This window comes from Eleutherodactylus coqui, chromosome 13 (genome assembly GCF_035609145.1).
Source record: "Eleutherodactylus coqui strain aEleCoq1 chromosome 13, aEleCoq1.hap1, whole genome shotgun sequence".
Taxonomy (NCBI): Eukaryota; Metazoa; Chordata; class Amphibia; order Anura; family Eleutherodactylidae; genus Eleutherodactylus; species Eleutherodactylus coqui.
Genome location: NC_089849.1, coordinates 69,782,215 through 69,799,028, shown reverse-complemented (window position 1 = coordinate 69,799,028; position 16,814 = coordinate 69,782,215). Strand labels below are relative to the sequence as shown.

The following is a 16,814-nucleotide window of genomic DNA, read 5'->3' as shown; positions in this document are numbered from 1 at the left end:
TTTTGGGTGGGAAAACGTGTTGTGGATTCCTTGGCATTACTCAACACACACATAAAATCATTACAACAGTTCATTTTTATTAGCAATTTTTTGAAAATTAATTAGTGTTAGGCCCAATGTCCATTTTAATTCTAATCCGCGTGAGGGAGCCGCAGCTCCAAAAGCCCATAGTGATGCATTAGCATCTGCAGGGCAAATAAACGCATGCGGATGTGATTTTATTTGTTTTTTTTTCCCTAACGTGTGCATTGAAATCGCAGCATGCTCCATTTTCCTGCAGATCTACCGCATGGACGGCTCCCGCAGCTTCCATTAAAGTCAATGGAAGTCGTACGTATCCGCGGCACACCCGCAGCTGTTCTTGTGCTGTGCTGCAGATATGCAGGAGATCTTTAAAAAAAAAGTGTGCATGGCGAATGCATGCTACTGGCGTGCTGAGCACACCCGCTGGGCAGACAAAAAGATCTGGCTGCAACAGCTGCGGACAGCTGAGTATAATTTAATTTTTGGCCTCATGGCTGCGAGCATGGATGTAAACTGCTGCAGGATTCCACCGTGCGTGCCCGTGGACATGAGGCCTTATTATGAGTGTTTCACATTGGGAAGATCGTTTGTAATAATCCTGTAAATATATTTTGATATTATATACATTAATATAATAAGACTATTCATTTCTGGGATCTATCTCTGCAATACAGTGCCATATAGAGGCATCGTATAACTCCATACAATGTGTATACCGTGCTTCTAACACTATGTAGAACACTATGTAGAAGAGAGCTCCGCTGTTGGAGCTCTTTTACTTAGGGTTAGAAATGTGGAAGACCTTGTTCGATGTGGGAGCTATGGAGGGAAATCTCAATGTCGGACGAAGTCTGCCACTGGATTGGAGAGGGTTAAAGAGGTTCCGTCATTAAAAAAAAAAAATTCTTTACCTGCCTATTCCTCTCCAGGCAGCCTTCTTACCAGATCTTCACCTCCCCGATCTTCTCCTGGCTCCTCCAGTCCCTCGGTTACCTCCAGCCTGCCGCATCCTCTTCTACCTGTGACAAAGTGTGCGTTGCTAGCACACTGCTTCCTGCAGGGCAATATACTTGGTCACTAGTGATGTAGCGTTCACTGCCTAGCAGGGATTCCGAATCCTCGGCAGCCTGCTTTAGCGTGACTGAGCACGTGCGAATTCTCGCCGCTAGTGTTTCATATGCTCCTCACAAGGATTATAGTCCAGTAATAAGATTCAGATATGAACAAATGGAACAAAGATGTAGCTATTGTCAAGCGAAAAAATATAAAACGGAGCCTCCTGTAATATGCTGTAGGAATGGAAAACTGGGCAACGTCTGGTATATAAGCTAACTATATACAATCTGCGTCCTGTATAATCTGGATGTCAGTGAACAGATATTTAAGTGGTGAACATGATCTGCTACGGTACTTCTATAGTTTAAGCCTGCTGTATATAAAGTGTAGCTAAACTTTCAGCACCGATTTCCAGGAAAAGATATTCTGCCACATCTGAAGAGATACCTTCCTTTAAAACATATTTATGCCAGCTTCAGAAAGGCAGTTTTCACCAGCTGATTTCTACCACAGATTTTATGCTTTGCACTATTGTAAAGCGCAAAATCCATGGTGAAGTTCCAGCAATATTTGTGCAATATAGTGATATTCCTGGAAATCTGTGTTTTTCCCCCTATTGTAGACAACAGTCCAGTCTACATGTTCTGTACTGTCAAGAATCGCGGATTTTCTGTGTGTAATCCCCACCAAAACTATTTGGCATCAGAAGTCGCCCCGTCCGTTTTCACCTTGTGTATATTGTTCATTTTACAGCAAGTAGAGAGCTGGAGAATTGTAAGGAAAGTAAATATGAAGAATAATGGAAAGTTGCGTAATTTACAGGGTGAAAACTGGAGGCCCCATCTACAGTAAATGTTTATAATATATACTGCATTCCTACTTTTGATGAAAGGGAAGTGACCTCGTTGCAGCATAGCATTTCTCCTTCCTACATTTTTGTCACCATTTCCATTTGATAAAGATTATTAAATAAAAAACCAGAACCGCCACAATGTGGCTGCAGAACAGCCACTTCTCTATCTTTGCTTGCACCTTTCCACGTTCTGTCTCCAGCTTTTCCATACTTTGCAGAGACAGGATCTGTTCCCTCACCAAGTGCATGTCTCTGCAGATCCTTTCCAGCATTGAGACCACTCCATCTTCTAGTACCTGCTGCTCTTCCTTTAACTGAACGTCGGTGGAGGAAGATTTCAGCAGGAGCCCTTAAAGGAAGCAAAGAGAGAAAGACACAATAGAAACATAGCGTTATGCTCGTATTACTTCATATAGTGGGTTACAAAGTGCTCAAACCTTCTCTAGGCTTCTATGGTTTTTTATTGCTACTTTCCTTTAGCAGAAAGTGACTGAGTAAGCAATGTCCTGCTGAATCTTTTACACATGGGAGCTATACATGACCAGCGGCCGATCCAGCCTTGGAGTGAACTGTAGGGAACAGGTGAATGCCCCTGTGGGGTTACAGTATTCTGTAAATGGAAGTCTACTAATTCCTGCCTGCAGCATCCTCCACTACTTCTGTGGAAGTGAGGCCACACACAAACAGCCACCTTCCCATTGAAGTATATAGAGAATGCAGCGGTGAGGATTTAGTGAACAGGGATCGGGTAATATTTGCATGTAGCTGTACAGTGGTGGGCCCTGGGCACTTGAGTCCGACACTGGTTGTATCTTATACAGGCAGGGCATTTGATTGCTGTAAGACTAGTGATGAGAGGTTGCACAGGACTGGAATACATCCCCTACATGTAGTACACTGTCAGGGGCTACCTTCATTGGTCACTGGGAGGATTTACTGCATATTGGCTAACACTGCTCCCCCTGAGTTACTTATTAGCTGTGGAATTCACCCTTTTGATTGCTGTGAACATAGCAAGAATTCTTATTTTTGGCCTGATCCATTCCTGACTACTGTAAAGGCCCATTTAGACAATGATTATCGCTCAAAAGCCATCTTTTGAGCGATAATTGTTGTCTAATTGTGCCCATCTTTCAGTTTTCTGCCGAATGAGGGAATTCAGTTCTGCCTGAAATCCGTCGTTCAGCAGAACATCTGATAAACAGGACTGCACACTACTGATAGCTGATTACATTGTCTCAGGTGTTCTCAGCTGTCAGCCCCGCCGGCAGAATAAAGCTGCTAATTGGTACTAATAGGCATTAGTACCACTTAGTAGTTTATGCAAATTGATTGCTCAAAAGCCACCTGTGCTAGCCACTGCACTGATGCCTCCACCCTGTGTCAGTCACTGCACTGATGCCTCCATCCTGTGCCAGCCACTGCACTGATGCCTCCACCCTGTGTCAGTCACTGCACTGGTTGGCCATCCAATATAGAATATAATTTAAACTCGCCACTCTCATCCATAAAGTTCTCCACAGTGCTGCACCTCCCTATATCTCCTCCCTCTTCTTTATCACCCATCCCATGCTTTCTGTTCTACTAATAACCTCAGCCTGACATCTCCCATAGTCCAAACCTCCCACTCCAGTCTCAAAGACTTTTCTCAAATTGCATCAGTTCTCTAAAATGTACTAAGGCAGTCAAGTTAATTCCCAATATCCACAGCGTTAAGCAAGCCCTAAAAACACATCTCTCTAGGGAGCTTACCACTTTCCCTAATCTAACTCTTCTCTGTTTATCCTTTGTCTAAATTTTTCCTCACAACTTGACTTCTTTCATCCCCTATGCTTCCTGCCCCCTTATGCACTTCATATCTATTCATACACAGATACTATCTGGTGACCGGTTCATACAGCTTTACGTATACTGCCATATTTAAAAAAAGATGGCTGGACCATTGTACAGAACAAGTACTTGCACTTCTTGTGTCTCCGCTCCTAGACTGTAAGCTCTTGTGAGCAGGGCTATCGCTCATATTTGAATTGTTTATGAGTTTACTACTGAATGTAATGCCTGATTTTGTGTGTACATGTACCCTCCGATTTGTAAATGGACCCTAATGCCGCGTTCCCACAGGATGGCTTCACCGCGGAAATCTTACGGTTTTACCACAGCAAAAAAAGCGGGATAAACGCAGCTTTAAAACCCGCAGCACTTAGCCGCGGGTTTGGAGCGGCTTCGCCGCATGCTTTTCTGTTGCATAAAAGCAACAGAAAAGAGAAGCAGGGCCGCAACAAAAAAAAAAAAAGAAATGACATGCTGCATCCTGGGAATCCACGCCGCAGCACCGGCTTTGCCGCTACAGATTGTCCGCCCCATGTGGACGAGATTTTTGACAAATCTCGTCCACATGGCTGGCTAATCCCGGGATTAGCGGCCACAGGCAGATTTGCTGCAGGGAAATTCCGTGGCAAATCTGCCCCTTGTGAACCCAGCCTTACACTTTTAAGTATCATCTGACACCAGTGTTTCTGAACAATGACTGCTGTGGAAAAAAAAACACGACAAGAGATCTAAAAATTCATTAAACAATCTGCAAGCTATCCTAATTGTTTCTCAGCCAAAAACAAAACTGGACAAATCATTAAAACACTGCAGTGAACTGAGCCTAAGGCCTCTTTCACAAGACTGTATGCATTTTTACATTATGCTGTACCCGGTGAAAATCGCATGCATGAGGAATAGCTGCGATCAAGCCCCAATCTTAATTAGCATATTATCAGCCATTCACATGGGTGGCTGCCACGTGATGGCAAAAAAATACTTTGCTGCATGGAAATCTCTGGGTCGGCAGAAATCCTTGGAATGACTGTCATCTTTCCCCGGCATTAGATTCAGGTAAACTCCCTCCCCTCACTTTTTTTTCAGCTCCCATAGAAGTCTATGGGAGCTTCCAACGTATCTCAGCAAAAGATAGAGCAAGACCTATCTTTTTACGTGCTGTATAAAATCAGTCACCAAGCCCCAATCTTAATTAGCATATTTTCAGCCATTCACATGGGTGACTGCCACGTGATGGCAAAAAAATACTTTGCTGCATGGAAATCTCTGGGTCGGCAGAAATCCTTGGAATGACTGCTAATGCTTAAGGCCCCCTGTTCACGGCCAAGGTGGAATATCGCTAGCGATATTCCGCCATGGGGAAGGAGGGTGGAGCACTGACAGGACTCTGAGGTGAGCCTGTCTAATAGTCTCACCGTGGAGAATCGCGGCAAATGCAGCATGCCGTGATTTAAATCTTGTGAGCGGAGAATCGCTATGGAAAGCTTTACAGCGCGTGATCCGTAGGCAATTTATCGCCCGTGGATAGGCAGCCTAAATAGAACCAGCTGTCATCTTTCCCCGGCATTAGATTCAGGTAAACTCCCTCCCCTCACTTTTTTTCAGCTCTCATAGAAGTCTATGGGAGCTTCCAACGTATCTCAGCAAAAGATAGGGCAAGACCTATCTTTTTACGTGGTGTATAAAATCAGTCACCGTTTTCAGTCGCGATTTTTCTGCTGGCGCGATTTTTTTTACGCAGCTACAAATTGCTTGTTTAAATGAATGCATTGGAATCCAATGCTTCAGATGGTTGCAGTTTTTGCATGCAGCTACATTAGCTGCGTATATACTGTCGTGTGAATAAGGCCTCAGGTAGAACACATCTTCCATATCTATGTAAGTACCTTCATATAGTGAGTATGTCCCAGCAGAAGTCATATCTGGCTTTAGAACTTTCCCTCCAATGTACATAATAAAGATGGTTTCTAAGATCCCACAAGCCATGGATGCCATTGTACCAATAAAGAATATTACTGCAACAAGAAAGAGAAGAACCTTATAAATGCTTACACAACATATAAGGCGGTAACAGAATGGGTTAAGCTGCTACTGTCCATACACATTAGACTTCTATTGATAGGTTGCGTGGCTTTTTAAGATCACCAATGACCAAAAGAATACTGCTGTCTACTTTGCGGGAGCTTTCAGTTCAACCATGTTTGAGTTCATGGAGATCCTACTTGAGAGTGCTAGTAGTATCTGCTGCTCATCCCCACCACAGTAGGAAGGACTGAATATTTATGAATATGGGAATCAGGAGATGATAACCAGAGGTGTAACTTGAAGTTGCTAGGCCCGAGTGCAAAATCTGTAAAAGGGTCCACAAATTATAATGCTTCATTCATACAGTAGTACTGGTCTCCTTCTGAGGAAGAGAAACCTTATAGGCCTCTTAAGGCTCCAGGGCCCTGCTGCGACCACATCTTCTGCATCTTAGAGTTGTGCCTCTGGTGATAACAGTCATCTGAAGCTGTGGGAAGAAGTACATCCTCAATTCCCAAAACATTGGGATGCTGTGTAAAATGTAAAAATAAAAAAATGCAATTATTTGGAAACCTCACATAACCATATTTGATTCACAATAGAACATAGAACACATCTGTGAAAAACTGCATCTAGAAATTGTGGAAGGATTTCAGAAAAATGTTCCTCAGCATCAAATTGTGAAGACTTTGAATATCCCACCATCTACAGCACATAATATCAAAAGAATCAGAGAATCTGGAAAAATTCATGTGCAAAAAGTTCAAGGCCGACAGTCAATACTGGATGCTCGAGATCTACGAGTGAAAACGTGTATATCTGGGTAGAGAATTAGCTCAGAGACAGAAAGCAGAGGGTGGTAATAAATGGTTCGTACTCTGATTGGGCCACAGTCACTAGTGGGGTGCCACAGGGTTCAGTATTGGGCCCATTCTGTTCAATATATTTATCAACGACCTGATAGAGGGGCTGCACAGCAAAATATCAATATTTGCAGATGACACAAAATTATACAATATAATCAATGCAATGGAGGACAATGTGCGGCTACAAACGGACCTGGATAAGATGGGGGCTTGGGCAGAAAAATGGCAAATGAAGTTCAATGTTGATAAATGTAAGGTTATGCACATGGGCAAGAGAAACAGATGTCACCAATATATACTAAATGGGGTACAGCTAGGGAAAAGTGATATGGAAAAGGATCTGGGGGTACTAGTAGACTGTAGGCTAAACAGGAGTAACCAATGCCAGTCAGCTGCTGCAAAAGCTAATAAAGTCTTGGGATGCATTAAAAGAGGTATAGGGGCGAAGGATAAGAACATTATTCTCCCATTATATAAGGCACTTGTCAGGCCTCACATGGAATACTGCGTACAATTCTGGTCACCAGTGCTCAGGAAAGATGTTACAGTGCTTGAGGGGGTTCAAAGAAGAGCAACTAAAGTAATACATGGAATGACGGGATTGGAATACCCAGAGAGGCATCAAAACTGGGATTATTTACTCTAGAACAAGGATGGCTAAGGGGTGATCAAATAACTCTGTATAAATACATGAGGGGACAATACAAGGATCTCTCCCATGATCTGTTTATACCCAGGACTGCGACGGTAACGAGAGGGCATCCACTACATTTAGAGGAAAGCAGGTTTCATCACCAACACAGAAAGGGGTTCTTTACTGTAAGAGCAGTTAGATTGTGGAACTCTATGCCTGAGGATGTGGTGATGGCAAAATCCATAGAGAAAAAGAACTTACAGAGGCAGCGTTAGTCCAACTGGCTAGTGTCGAGAAATTTACTACGTGGACCCCTCAAACTAATAATTTTAAAAAATACCTTTTATTAGAATTAATTAAAAAGAGGAAGAACAAACACACATTAACTAGATAAGTAAGAAAAAAATCTAGACTCAGTTGATGCCACTCAAAACAACAGATAAAGACCAAGTACGCTGGCTTAAGAAGGTCAATCCAGCTATTGCATATTATTGGTCTTCAAAAGTGACTAACTTGTCTGAAATGTATCACGATTTGTTATGCAGATGTCATTTTGGTGATAAAACCATGACATGTGCGAGACCAAATATATTACGTAACCCAACGCGTTTCCCCCACACCGTGGGTTCTTCAGGGGTTCGATATATCAATTCCCAGGGGTAGACTGGGTGGTGGCTTAGTTAGGATAGATAGTTGGTTATTTAGCCTCACAGTATCCAGAATGGCCTTAGCAATAAAAGGACATAGGATACATGCAAACAGAAAAAAAGATCTGTTTTGGTCTAAACAGATACGACCAAGTTGGAAGCCTATGGTCGTAATCAGAGAAATATATATTCCAATGAGGCTATTATTTCGAAAATCCCACACCAAACACTAGCCGGAACTAGCGTGGAGTTTAGTGTGGAATTTAGAACAATTCTATTCTCCTAGATGGAGTCTAGCCGGAATGATATATTCCGATTACAGAATTGCGCCGTTCAATAAGCTCCCTAAACTGCTATTTCAAGCACTCCAGAATTGAAGAGCATGGTTGTGAAGATAAACCTATGCTGCCTATAAGGATGCCTAGTAATAAGGTATTCAAGTTAGAGCCTATGATAACTGAAAGAAAATAAATGAAAAAACCGGCGGCATGTCAGTCCTGGTGGTATAAGGTGGTATAAGGATGCCTTATTACTAGGCATCCTTATAGGCAGCATAGGTTTATCTTTACAACCATGCTCTTCAATTCTGGAGCCTAATTTTCAGCGTCTAATGGCCAAATTAGACGCGCTTGCGCAGTCCGGGTCTTCTTCTTTTCTCAATGGGGCTCCGTGTAGCTCCGCCCCGTCACGTGCCGATTCCAGCCAATCAGGAGGCTGGAATCGGCAATGGACCGCACAGAAGCCCTGCGGTCCACCGAGGGAGAAGATCCCGGCGGCCATCTTCAGCAGGTAAGTAAGAAGTCACCGGAGCGCGGGGATTCAGGTAAGCGCTGTCCGGTGTTCTTGTTTAACCCCTGCATCGGGGTTGTCTCGCGCCGAACGGGGGGGCTGTTGAAAAAAAAAAAAAACCGTTTCGGCGCGGGACAACCCCTTTAATTCTAATAAAAGGTATTTTTTAAAATTATTAGTTTGAGGGGTCCACGTAGTAAATTTCTCAAAATCCATAGAGGAGTTTAAAAGGGGACTTGATGTCTTTCTGGTGCGGAAGGATATTACAGGATATAAATCTTAGGTTAATTGTTAATCCAGGTTTACAGGCAGGTAGGAACTATTAGGGGTTGATCCAGGGAACAGTCTGATTGCCATTAGGGAGTCAGGAAGGAATTTTTTCCCCAAAAGGGCTAATTGGCTCCTGCCTCTTGTTTTTTTTTTTTGCCTTCCTCTGGATCAACAACACAGGAGGATAAACAGGCTGGACTAGATGGACATTGTCTTCATTCGGCCTTACAAACTATGTTACTATGTTACGGGCCCTCAAGCGTTCTGTAATGTCAATCACTGCGTACACTCAGGAATACTTCCAGAAATCATTGTCTGTGAACACAGTTCACTGTGCATTCCACAAATACAAGATAAGGCCTCATTCACACGAGCGCAGAATGCATGCCGAAGTTAGCTGCACACTAAAAGTGCAGCTTTTAGAACTAATGGTTACCTATGGAAACAGATGAAAGAATTTTAAGAGTGTAAAAGAAGTGCACCTAAAAAGATAAGAGCTGCGCGATTGAAATTCAGCAACTGAAATTCCCAGCTGCATAAAAAGGAAGGACCTGACCTTTCTTTGGTGCACAAAGCTCAGGAATATCCATAGACTCCTATGGGAGTTGGATAACAAGGGAGGGGGGAGGTTGATTAGGTAAACATTCTGATTGTTTAAGGTAAACTTTTAAACAATCAGAATGGGAGATAAGAGGAGAGGGAGTGCTGCCACACTGGCTAAACATAGAAGCACATTTTAAATGTCCCACTGTAAGCTCCTGTTAGTCCTCGTGGGGATGAGGGGACTAACAGGAGTTTACTGGGACATTTAAAATGTGCTGTTCAGCTGTCCAGGAGAGAAGGAATTCCTCTGCAGGGGAACCTCTCTCTCTCTGCAGCGGGAAGAGAGACAGATGAAGGAAAGCCCCAGGGGAACCCCCTTCTTTGTGGGATTTCCCTTCATCTCATCCAGATTGGAGTGATATCCCCACTGCGAGGAGCCTGGGGTTCGCCTGCAGGGGAGAACTAGGGAATCCCCGAGAGCAGGGAAAGAGAGGGGGCAGGGCTACAGGGCCTCTCCAAGAGCAGGGGCGGGCTAAAGGCGTTCTCCCATAGCAAGAAGAGAGGGTGCGGGGCTGGAGAGCAGTCCATCAAGCCCCACCACCTCTGCCCCCACTCTCAGGAAAGCCCTGCAGCCCCGCCCCCTCGCTCTACCTGTTTTCAGAGATTCCCTCATTCTCTCCAGTAGGGGAATTCCTTCTTTCCCCATTGCTGGTGAAGCCCTTATTCTCCCCTGCAGGGGAAATGCCAGTATTGCACTGAGACGAAGGGAGTCCCTGGCTATGAAGGCGGTTCCTCAGGGACTCCCTTCATCTCACTCTCTCTCTCCGCTGCAGGGAAATTCCTCTAGCTTAGCTGCTGGAGAAACCCTCCGTACCCCGTGGTGCTTTCCTTCATCTCTCTCTCCCCTCTCTGAGCACCAGCACCCGTTTCCTGCGTTGCGCGCTGCTATGCTTTTAGCCATGCAAATTCTCTCATGTGAATGGACAAATTTTGCGCAAAGCAACTTTGCAGAGAAACGTACATTTGCGCTATTTTTGTGCAGTTACGCGTGTTTTTTTTAGTGGGTAACTTCGGCGTCTGTTATGTGCTTTCGTGAATGAGGCCTAAAGCTGTATTATGCAAAGTAGAAGCCATATATCACATGATCCAGAAATACCGGGGTCTTCTCTGGGCCAAAGCACTTTTAAAATGGACTGAGGCAAAATGGAAAACTGTTCTGTGGTCAGATGAATCAAAATTTGAAATTCTTTTTGGCAACCACGAACGCCGTGTCCTGTGGACTCGGGAGGAAAGGGACCATCCAGCTTGTTATCAGAGCACAGTTCAAAGGCTTGCATCTCTGACGGTTTGGGGTTGCATTAGTGCCTATGGCATGGGAAGCTTACATATCCTGAAAGGTACTATCAATGCTGAGCAGTATATAGAGGTTCTAGAACACCATATGCTCCCACCAGACAACGTCTCTTTCAGGGAAGGCCTTAGCAAAACAATGCTAAACCTCATACTGCATCCATCACAACAGCATGGTTTAGCAGAGGAAGAGTCCAGGAGCTGAACCGTCCGCCTGCAGTCCAGACCTTTCAATAACAGAAAACATTTGGCGCATTATGAAACAAGAAATCGGAAAAGATGACCCAGGATTGTTGGGCAGCTAGAAACCTACATCACACAAGAATGGGACAACATTCCTCTCCCAAAACTCCAGCAATTAGTTTCCTCACCTAATTGTAGACACGGCCCAACTTTTGTGGGATGTGTTGCTGCCATCAATTTCTAAATGAGGTAATTAATTATTTAAAATGAAATGGAAAAATGTCTCCCTGTCCCCTTCTGTGTTCTAGGCTCTGTTGTGAATAAAATATAGTTATAGGAGATTTCCAAATCATGGCATTCTTTTTTCCCTTTACATTTACATACATTTTACACAGCATCCCAACTTTTTTGGAACTGGGGTTGTAGTATATATATTATTTTGAGTGCTCAGTTGATCCTGCCATTCAGTGATCATTTATACCCCTATTCAGAACTCGATACCTCAGTTAATCCCACCATTCAGGGTTTCGTTAATACCCCCTATAAATAAACTCTTTGGCCTCATGCACATACAGCAGTTTTTCAATGTAATACGTGAAATTCAGACCTGGGACAAGGGGTAGGTGTCTGCCTCAGGTGCTACCTCTCAACGGGGGGAAAGGTGTGCTACATTGTTATTGAAAAAAAATCACTAATGAGAGGACTTCTTGAAGCAAAAGTCAATTACATTATGAGGGGCATGCCGTACAGAATTGTAGCCTGCTACGGCTGCCACAAGATTATCAAATGAGCGCCTCTCACCTCACACTGATGGAACTGCTCATCAACGAATGACTGCTTCTAGAAGTGTGAGTGAGGAGAAAAGCGCTCTTTGAGGGTAAAGTCAGATGAGCGTTTTTTTGCACACACCTATGTGCGCAAATAAAAGCGCGTCCATTAGAACCATTGGTTTCCTATGCAGTGTTCACATGTCCGTTTTTTATAGGCTCAAAATCTTTGCACCTGCAAAAGATAGGACATTCCCCGAGGGGAGACCCCTTATCACTAACAGCACTGTCACAGTGATGATGGGACTCCCCGCAGGGACGAAAGAATTCCCTGTCACAGCTGTGGCAGAGGATCACGATGTTCCCCTATTGCTTTCAATGGGGCTGGCGCTGCAGCCGCCCCGTTAAAAGCAATGGGATGCAGGCAACCCCTGCAGTGATTTTTGGGGAAGGGTTTGAAATATAAACCCTTCCACGAAAAACATCCCTAGCTGCTGTAAAAAATTTTAAAAAAATATACATCACCTCTCCCCCGCTGTCGGGAGCTCCGGCGCGTCTTCTCGCTGGCTCCCCGGCACTGTTCTGAAGCACTTTCTCCTGGCCGGGGATTTAAAAATCCCCACCTCCTGGAAGTGCTACTTCTGTTTGGCTGAGCGCTGTGACCAATCACAGCCATTTAATGGATAGCTGTAATTGGTCACTGCGCTCAGTCAACCAGAGGCAGAGCTTCCAGGAGGCGGGGATTTTTCAATCCATGGCAAGACGAAATGAAGAATGAACAGTGCCAGGGACCGGGAAGAAAATGCACAGTGCTTCTAGGTGCTTTTTTTCCCCTGCAGCTGGGGCTTATTTAACCCCTTAACGACTGCCCCATCGGGAAACTACGTCCTCAGTAAGTGGGCTTTAATCCTAGAGGACGTAGTTTTATGCATCCTCTTTGGATTGATGCCCACTTGCCTGAGGACGTGACAGCTTCATGCTGTCGGTGCCCGCAGGTAGCGGACAGCATGGAGCTGTCATCCCAGGATGCGGGCAGTCACCCCCGGCATTGCAATCGGCGCTGTCCAATGGATAGCGCCGATCGCAAAAAAGTAAAGAAAAGTGCGTAAAAAGTTAGATATTCAGCTGCCCTGATGGATCGGATCCATCAGAGCAGGTGAAAATTCTTACCTGGCTTGTCGGCGGCGTCCCCCGGAGATCGGGTCCTCCCGGACCCGCCGGCGGTCTTCTGCGCATGCGCGCCAGGCGATGACGTCAGGCACATGCGCAGACGGGCTCGAGCCCCGGGAAATTTAAAATCCCTCTGCTCTTGGCTGCCATATGTAGCTAGGAACAGAGAGATTATACCGGGGACATGATCACTGTTATCCAATGGATGACAGTGATCATGTAAAGTAAAAAAAAAAGTGTAAAAAGTGAAAAAAAAAGTGTAAAAGTAAAAAAAAAAGTTTTAAAAAAGTTTTAAAAAGTTAAAAAAAAGTTTAAAAAACTTGCGTTTCATCTCCCCCCACGGATCATATCCGTGAGGGAGGATGAAATGACGTACCTAAGGCCCGCGGATTTATCCGTGGACCTTACCCCAGCTTCTGCGCACGCGCCCGTCGCCAAAATGGCAGACGCATGCGCAAAAGCCGTGGATTGCCAGGATAATTAAAAATTTCCCTGCTCCTGGCTACAAAACTGAGCCAAGAGCCTGGAGGTTTCACGGGGGGGCCGCAGTGAGCGGTTCCTCGTCACGTGTTCGCCGTTAGCCAATGAATAATGGCGATCACGTAAAAGTAAAAAAAAGGTGAAGCTTCATCTCCCCTCACCGATGCGATCGGTGAGAGGAGATGAAACTTTTTACCAGAGGCCTCCATATTTGCACCCCGACGCGATCTTCCTCCGTGAACTTTCCCGGATCCTGCGCATGCGACCGCCGGCAAAACAGCGAACACATGCGCAGGAGTGGGGGAGCACAGGAAATTTAAAATCTCCTTGCTCCCAGCGACCAACGGTCGCCGAGAGCCTGGAGCAGTGACGGGTGGCCTCGTTGAGTGGTCCCCGATCACGTGATAAAAAGGTAGCGATCTACCTTAGGTCGGTCTCACATGACCGGATAGGAATTACGGATTCCGCATGCGTCTGATCCACGGTAATACGCAGATCAATCGCATTGGATTACACAATTCCGCTCACATTAGCAGGTCGGAATTGCGTAATCCACTCGCAGAAAAGAGAACGCAGCAGGTTCTATTTTACCGCGGATATCCGCAACATAGACCCCATTGTGCTCCATGGTCGCAGATATACCCGCAGCCCATACGCAACTACCTTGTATATGGGCTGCGGGTACCCGCGTCATCGCTAAGTGACGGTGCGGGAAATACAAACAACAAAAAAAAATATACTGCGCATGACCGCCTGTGTGAGTAGGCAGTTATGCGCAGTACAATAGGCGGCCGTATGCAGGGACACAGCCGGGCTCACAGCTGGGATCCACTGCGGGCCTCCGCAAGCGGATACCACCTACGGCTGCGTGAGCCCAGCATTATTCAGACTGCTACCTGTAATACGCAATTTACAAGAAGCCCCGGGAACGTTCGCCTTCCTGCAGTTCCAGGAGCAGCTTGTTGAGCGCCTTCTGTGTGAGACCGCCGCACCTCATCAAGCTTACGGAGACTCACAGAGCGCCACTTTTTACACCCCATACCCACCACTGAGGTCAAGAAATGACCCCCAAAAAGCATGAGAGGAGGGGGGATACACGGTTTTATTGCCCCATGTACCCATCCCAACCAGCCTCCGTAATTACCCCTGTCTTCCGAAATACCACACAGTTCACATTATTACTTTTATCTAAGATTTGGGGAACGCCGAAAAGGGTGCGGAGGGGGGGGGGGGTATTTTTAGGGAGTCAATTTTTATTCCGTACAAATGAACAATGGGGCCTGGGATTTATTCAGTTGTGCCCTGCAATCCAACGGGTGTTCCCTGCATTACAGGCCTAACCATGTGTCCTATAAGTAGATTAGGGCCACAATGGGTATGTTTTTGAACACGGGACAAACGGGGGGATCCATTTTGGGGTGAAGGTCTTCATTCCTATGTAAACTGTACAAAAAAAACAGTTTTTGCTTAGATTTATTCAAATACTGTGGGGTCAAAATACACAGTACACCCCTAGATGAATTCATTAAGGGGTCTAGTTTTTAAAATAGGGTCATTTGAGGGGGTTCTCTATCGTTTTGGACGCTCAATGGCTCTACAAGTGGGCAATGGGGCCTGGAATTTATCCCGTTGTACCCTGAAATCAAACGGGTGCTCCTTCCATTATAGGCCTAGCCATGTGTCCTGTAAGTAGATTAGGGCCACAACAGGAATGTTTCTGAACACGGGACAAACAGGGGTATCCATTTTGGGGTGAAAGTCTTCATTCCTATGTGTGCTGTACAAAAAAACCTGTTTTTAAATTGATACAAATGCCAAAAAAATGAAAATTGTAATTTTTTTCCTACTGCTTTGCTTAGATTTATTCAAAAATTGTAGGGTAAAGATACACAGTAATCCCCTAGATTAATTCGTTAAGGGGTCTAGTTTTCAAAATGGGGTCATCTGTGGGGGTTCTCTGTCGTTTTGGCTGCTCAAGGGCTCTACAAGTGGGCAATGGGGCCTAAATCACCTTCATGCTAAATTTCTGTTCTGAAAGCCACCGACTACTTCTTTCATTTTGGGCCCCGTTGTGCATCCAGACAAAAGATTAGGGCCACAATGGGTATGTCTCTGTACACGGGACAAACAGGGGTATCCATTTTGGGGTGCAAGTCTTCATTCATATGTGTGCTGTACCAAAAAAGCAGTTTTTAAAACGACAGAATTGCCAAAAAAACGAAAATCACATTTTTTTCTTTTTGCTTTGCTTGAATTTATTCAAAAACTGTGCGGTCAAAATGGGCAGTACACCCCTAGATAAATTCGTTAAGGGGTCTAGTTTTCAAAATGGGGTCACTTGTGGGGGTTCTCTTTGGTTTTGGCCGCTCAAGAGCTCTACAAAAGTGCTATGGGCCTAAAACGCCTTCAAGCAAAATTTATGTTCTGAAAGACACAGACTACTCCTTTCATTTTGGGTCCCGTTGTGCATCCAGACATAAGATTAGGGCCACAATGGGTATGTTTCTGAACACGGGAGAAACGGGGGTATCCATTTTGGGGTGTAAATCCTCATTTTCATGGGCAACATAGGAAAAAAATATGTCTTTAAAATGACATATTTGCAAAACTATGAAATTTTATTTTTTCTCCTCTAAATTGAATTAATTCCTGAAAAAAACTGGTAGGGTCAAAATACCCATGACACCCCTCAGTGAATACATTAAGGGGTGTAGTTTTTAAAATGGGGTCATTTGGGGGGGTATCTATTATTCTGACACTCATGAGCCTTTGAAAACTTGGCTTGGTGCAGGAAAATAAAGTGTTCCTCAAAATGCTGAAAAGTAATGTTAAATTTGTACGTCCTATAAATGGTTAAAAAAAACAAAAGTTTTTCAAGTGTGCATTCAGAATAAAGTAAACAGATGGAAATATATATCTTATCAAAAATGTGTACAGTATGTTTGGACATATTCGACATATTACAGTTGAAAATGTGAAAAAATGATAATTTTTTCAAAATTTTTCCAATATTGGTACTTTTAATAAATATACACAAATTATATCGGTCTCTTTTTACAACCAAAATGAAGTACAACATGTGCCGAAAAAACAATGTCAGAATCACTTGGATATGTAAAGCCTTTACGGAGTTATGCTACGTTGAACGACGCATGTCAGATTTCCAAAATTTGGCTCCGTCACTAAGGCGCAAACAGGCTTCGTCACTAAGGGGTTAAGGGCTTTGACAGTAGGATTTCATGCCCAGCCGATATACGGAGTCCCTCTCTGCAGGGGGAGGAAGCTGGAAGAGCCGTGAGCAGTGCACTGAGCTCCCACCTCTTCTCCACC

The 16,814-nt window shown here is 44.5% G+C and overlaps 1 protein-coding gene across 1 annotated transcript in view; it reads right to left on the bottom strand.

The window, feature by feature from the left end:
* Positions 1–2,019: 2,019 nt before the first annotated feature.
* Positions 2,020–16,814, bottom strand: part of LOC136587394 (5-hydroxytryptamine receptor 3A-like) — a 28,368-nt gene continuing 13,573 nt past the window's right edge. Inside the window, exons 8-9 of the mRNA XM_066585969.1 lie at positions 5,647–5,775; positions 2,020–2,282 (exon numbers count right to left, since the gene is read on the bottom strand). Coding sequence (XP_066442066.1) covers positions 2,020–2,282; positions 5,647–5,775 — 392 coding nt within the window. The remainder of the gene's footprint in view (positions 2,283–5,646; positions 5,776–16,814) is intronic.